The sequence below is a fragment of the Oratosquilla oratoria genome, chromosome 44 (assembly GCF_046742065.1).
Source record: "Oratosquilla oratoria isolate Oo_2021 chromosome 44, ASM4674206v1, whole genome shotgun sequence".
NCBI classification, from domain to species: Eukaryota; Metazoa; Arthropoda; class Malacostraca; order Stomatopoda; family Squillidae; genus Oratosquilla; species Oratosquilla oratoria.
In genome coordinates this window covers 2,671,621-2,676,620 of record NC_134820.1, presented here as the reverse complement: position 1 = coordinate 2,676,620, position 5,000 = coordinate 2,671,621, and the positions used below count along the sequence as shown (strand labels likewise).

General features: G+C 43.4%; 1 protein-coding gene across 1 annotated transcript in view; it reads left to right on the top strand.

Moving 5' to 3' along the window:
* LOC143022195 (uncharacterized) overlaps window positions 1-5,000 on the top strand; it is a 51,243-nt gene that overhangs the window by 45,674 nt on the left and 569 nt on the right. The window contains exons 9-12 of the mRNA XM_076180295.1: window positions 326-466; window positions 882-1,076; window positions 1,679-1,841; window positions 2,222-5,000. The exon at window positions 2,222-5,000 is cut by the window's right edge and continues 569 nt beyond it. Of these exons, the coding sequence (XP_076036410.1) occupies window positions 326-466; window positions 882-1,076; window positions 1,679-1,841; window positions 2,222-2,618 (896 nt within the window). The 3' untranslated portion in view covers window positions 2,619-5,000. The remainder of the gene's footprint in view (window positions 1-325; window positions 467-881; window positions 1,077-1,678; window positions 1,842-2,221) is intronic.

Sequence of the window (5,000 nt, the reverse complement as noted above, 5' to 3'; positions counted from 1 at the left end):
GATAATTAAATAAAACAGGGCAGTGAACAGGATACAGGGATGACCTGTCATCCAGGAGGTGAGGGAGGGAAGATGGTGGAGGGGAGTGGAGTGTGATAGGGATGGAATGGGTGAGAGTGGTTTCTATGCCTTTGTTTTTTTGGCTACCTCTCTTATAAGGGAGTAAAACCCTTTGGTATGTATATGTATTTAATTATCCAATTTATCTAGCAATGAACACGAAACTATTTACTGGACTACTTGGCTTTACAAAAGATAAACTGTATTATTTAATTCAAATTGTTAAAAGTAATGTGATGTATTATTTTATTTCTCCCCTTTTTAGGCCTCTTTGGTTATTCACATTTGGACTTTGAGGAAGATCGGAACAAAAGTCCTTCTGGCGACCCATCTATCAGCGAAATGACCCTGAAGGCGCTTCAGATCCTCCGCAAGAACCCTCATGGGTTCTTCCTCATGGTCGAAGGTGGGACAGCTCCCCTACCTACTTCTCTGCTTTCTTTATGTGTGCGTGTTTGTGTTTGTGTGCACGTATGAATGTGAGTGTGTCGTGCGTTCGTGTGTACATGCGTACGTGCTTGCGTGTGTGCATGCGTGCGTACACATTGACGTGTACATGCATATCTGAATGTGCCTTTCCAATCATGGAGAGCTTTACAGTTGGGAGGAGAATGTACATTCACCAAAATGTTTAGAGACAGTATAATTCCATAGCATGTAGAATAGATACTGTACGTGTATGATATGATCATACAATACGCGTACTTGTTTGATTTTTTTTATTAATGATACATCTTGTTGCTCTATTTTCTTTAAGTTTAATGTATTTTAATTGGTCCTAAGGACTGCGATATGAATTATGGCATCCTCTCCTTCTTTAGGTGGACGTATCGACCACGCTCATCACCATAATAATGCACGCCGCGCCCTGGAGGAGATCGCTGCTCTGGAGGAGGCGGTAATGGCCGCTCTGAGCGCCACCTCGCCCGCGGAGACCCTCATCGTCCTGACGGCAGACCACTCCCATGTCTTTACCTTCGGAGGCTACAACACACCACGCGGGAATCCCATCACAGGTTGACAACCCCAGAACTAGTTCTCCTACTCTACGTCCAATGTTTCCTTTTCTCCTTCCTTTTTCTCTTCCTCCCTCGCCTTCTTTTCCTTCTTTTCTCTTTTTCCTCTCTTTCTGTCCTCCTCATCCTACCCTTCTTTCTCTCTCTCACTCCTTCTTCCTCTCCTTCTCCCTCCTATCTCGCTCCCTCTCCCTATAACTCTCCCTCTCCTTTTTCTGCCCCACATGCACTCGAACAGACACGCAACGCACATACGTGAGCACACACACACACTCACACACACACACACACACACACACACACACACACACACACACACACACACACACACACACACACACACACACACACACACACACACACACACACACACACACACACACACACACACACACACACACACACACACACACACACACACACACACACACACACACACGCACACACACACGCTTACACACAGAGCCACACACTCCTATTCATTCTAATTTAGGACAAGTGCAATTGTGTATTGAGCCTTAATTTATTTGAGAAGCTTTTGAATAATTTAAGAATCATCCTTTACTACTGTCAATTGTGTAATGGCGAGTTTGTCTTTTTAGGCTTTGACAAGGATGTAAGTGACTTGGACCAGAAGCCCTATACAACGCTTCTCTATGGCAATGGGCCCGGCTACTCACACTCTACTCCCACAGGACGGCAAGACATTAGTGGCTACAACTCCAAAGGCATAAACTTTGTTCAGCAGTCTGCCGTGCCACGCAAGTGAGTAGTAACAGTGACCGTACTGCAATGAATAGATAAGTTGACAGATAGATATATTGGTTAATAGACAGATTAGTTAGAAAAAATAATGAATAAGCAAATTAATAGAAAAATAGATAATAGTATAATTTGGTAGTTGAATTAATATATACATAAATTAGTTAATAAATAAATAAATAGATAAACAAGTAAATAGATAAATAAATGAATGAATGGTTGAGTAGATAGAGATAAAGAGATAAATAATGCTTATATTAGATATACATAGAGATTAGAAAAATTTAGGGTAAAAGTGACTGGAATCGTATTTACTGCATTACAAAAATTTAACTTTTCCACTATGATGTCATATAGAGGGTCTGTGTTCTGTTCTTCCATAGATACGAGACCCACGGGGGCGAAGACGTACCCGTATACGCCACAGGCCCGAGTTCGTACCTCTTCTCTGGCACTGTGGAGCAGACGTATGTGGCACACGCCATCGCCTATGCCTCCTGCATGGGCGACGACAGCGTCCATTGCGAGAAGCCGCCCAGCGATGACGCTTGCGCCCGGGGACACACCGAGGGAGATCACTACGGTTCCGCTCTTTACCCGCAGCCCCAGGCCCCCCTCGGGGTCAGCTCCTCCGACGTGAAGGACACGAAGAGACCGAAGTCACAGTGGACAACGTGGCACAGTGGAGCCACGTTGACGTCGTCGGTGGCGAAAGGCGGGTGGCAATTTCTTCTCCGTCTTCTACTGCCTCTTCTGCTGCTACGACTCTTTTGCCCATGAGACTGGCCCCAATAGCCATAGCCATGTTCGGACACCAAGTCTGACATTCCCCGTAGTGCAAACAGGGCCCCGAGAGTATAAGGACGCGAGGGCACTATGTTGAGGCCTGTAACGTGATATTGACACTCAAGTCGGCGGTCGTTGCGTGTACATACGTCGCGTGAAAACACTCCAAGTAGTGATCAATTTATAATTTGTCAGTTACGTGTGATGTGCTTATAAAACACGATTACGTGTAATCGCAGTGACGTGAAGTGACTGCCCAAAAGTGTATTGTAAAACAGACTTAATAGTTAAAAAAAAAAGGTGAAAAAAGCGGTCCATAGTTATGTGCTGAACGAATTCGCGTGATCGACCATCAGCATAAACACGGCATTATGCGAACTGTGTGGTAACTACGTGATAGTCATAATACGTTACGTTCTACGATATGACGCTTACGAAGTGAAGAGTGCTCGAGAGGATAACTGGCAATGCAAACGTGGTTCACGAACATTATTCACCGTGATTTGGCTCAAAAAAGGAATTTACCTTCATGTGCTTTGTATTGAGATATTCGAGTTGAGTGAAGTGAGCCTCAAAGAGCAGACAAACACAGGGCTGCAAGAACCGGCCAGTGGGCAATCGAGTAGTGGCTATCAAACCGAACACAGCTGCCAAGACGACTTCATATATAAAAAAGTTGGCTTGATACGATGTATGAATGTTCTTAACATGCACCAATAGTGTGTCTGATGATGTGATTACAGGCACACACTGTAGAAGTGCTCAGCCCAAGGCTTTCATCCAAGGGTTTTAAATTGTCATAGTTTAAACAAGTACATTCCTGTTGTCAAACAAGTACAGTTGCTGAAACTCCCCCACCCCAATCATACTACAAAAGAAAATATGTTACAAAATAGAAAAAAAACATTCAAAAACAAATCAAACATACAGAAAGCAAACATATGTACACCAAACGCATTCATATTCCTGCAAAGAACTACGCAAACATAGAGACGAAGATATGTGAATCTGTGAAAATTAAAAAAAAAATCTTAACAAGCAAGGAAAAAAAAAGGGATAAATCAAATCTTTATTTAGTTTTGTTAAGACTCGTTTAGTTAAACACATAAACACACATGCACACGCATACGCACTCGTGCACGCACACGCACACGCACACAAATTGTGTGTGTTTGAGTGTATGCTTTCATGCGTGTAAACGAACGCGAATGCAAATACACAGACACGGTCATAGACACAGGATCAGACACGCAGACACAATTTCTCAGTATCTGGGCCTCTGTATCTGCGTGTCTTCATCTGCTTCCGTATGCGTGTCTATATTTGCGCGTGCACAACCGTAGGCGTGTTTGCGTTTGTGCCCGTGAAGGTTTATGAACGCACATGCCACTCGCGTACTCATAGATACGCACACAGTAGTAGAGAAGTACACATGCACACAGAAGTAGAGATGTACACACGCACACAATATCTGTGTGTGTGTGTGTGTGTGTGTGTGTTCGTGCATGTGGACACACTCCCACATGTGCGGCGATGTGGATTTCTATTCCTGTATGTCTACATGAAATATGTTACGTCAATACTTTCAAGACTTGACGTGGTTGGGGAATGCAGAGTTGATAGACAAGATCGTATCTTATATCTCCTAGGTGCCGCCTGTGGGCGTTCCACCATCGAGGTTTCAAGAAGATATATTTTCACGGGAGCCCCTATAAAGGATACTTTATGCGTAATTCATTTTCATCTGTAACTTCAGGCTTTCTCGTGTAGGAATCCTGCGGAAACCTGAAAGCCAGCAAAAGCCACTGGCCGGACCCATAGATTTCTTAGTTGATATTCCGGGCCCAATGCAGGGACCGAATGTCCTCCCCAGAGGTTACACTCCGACTGGGGATGAGGAAAGGTTTAGGCACGGTCTTTGGGAGATAGGTGTCCAAGCACCGTGGCACCACGCCATCACCCTTTGGCGATAATAACTTGTATTCATTGTATACATATACATTTGTAAAACTTGCATAAATTGTGTACATTATACTGCAAATATATTTTGATATAATCAAAACGAATGCCTTCGATGCCCTTTTGCTTTACATTATGTTCTCAATGTGACACTACCTTGGATGAATAAAATATATATGAAAATGGGATGTGAGAAGTTTGAATCAGGAGAGGTACCGAAGCGACCCAAGCATGTAAGTCGTGTGTCACACCAAATGAAAGTCAATATTGCTTGGGAGTCGACGTTCTATGAGGAGATTCATCAAGTGAAAGTATTCGTAGAATATTTGTCACACACAACGACGATGAAGAGGAGGAAAAAAAGAAAACAGTCCATAGTTACGGCAGTACATATAAATACACTTTTCACTCTGTTGC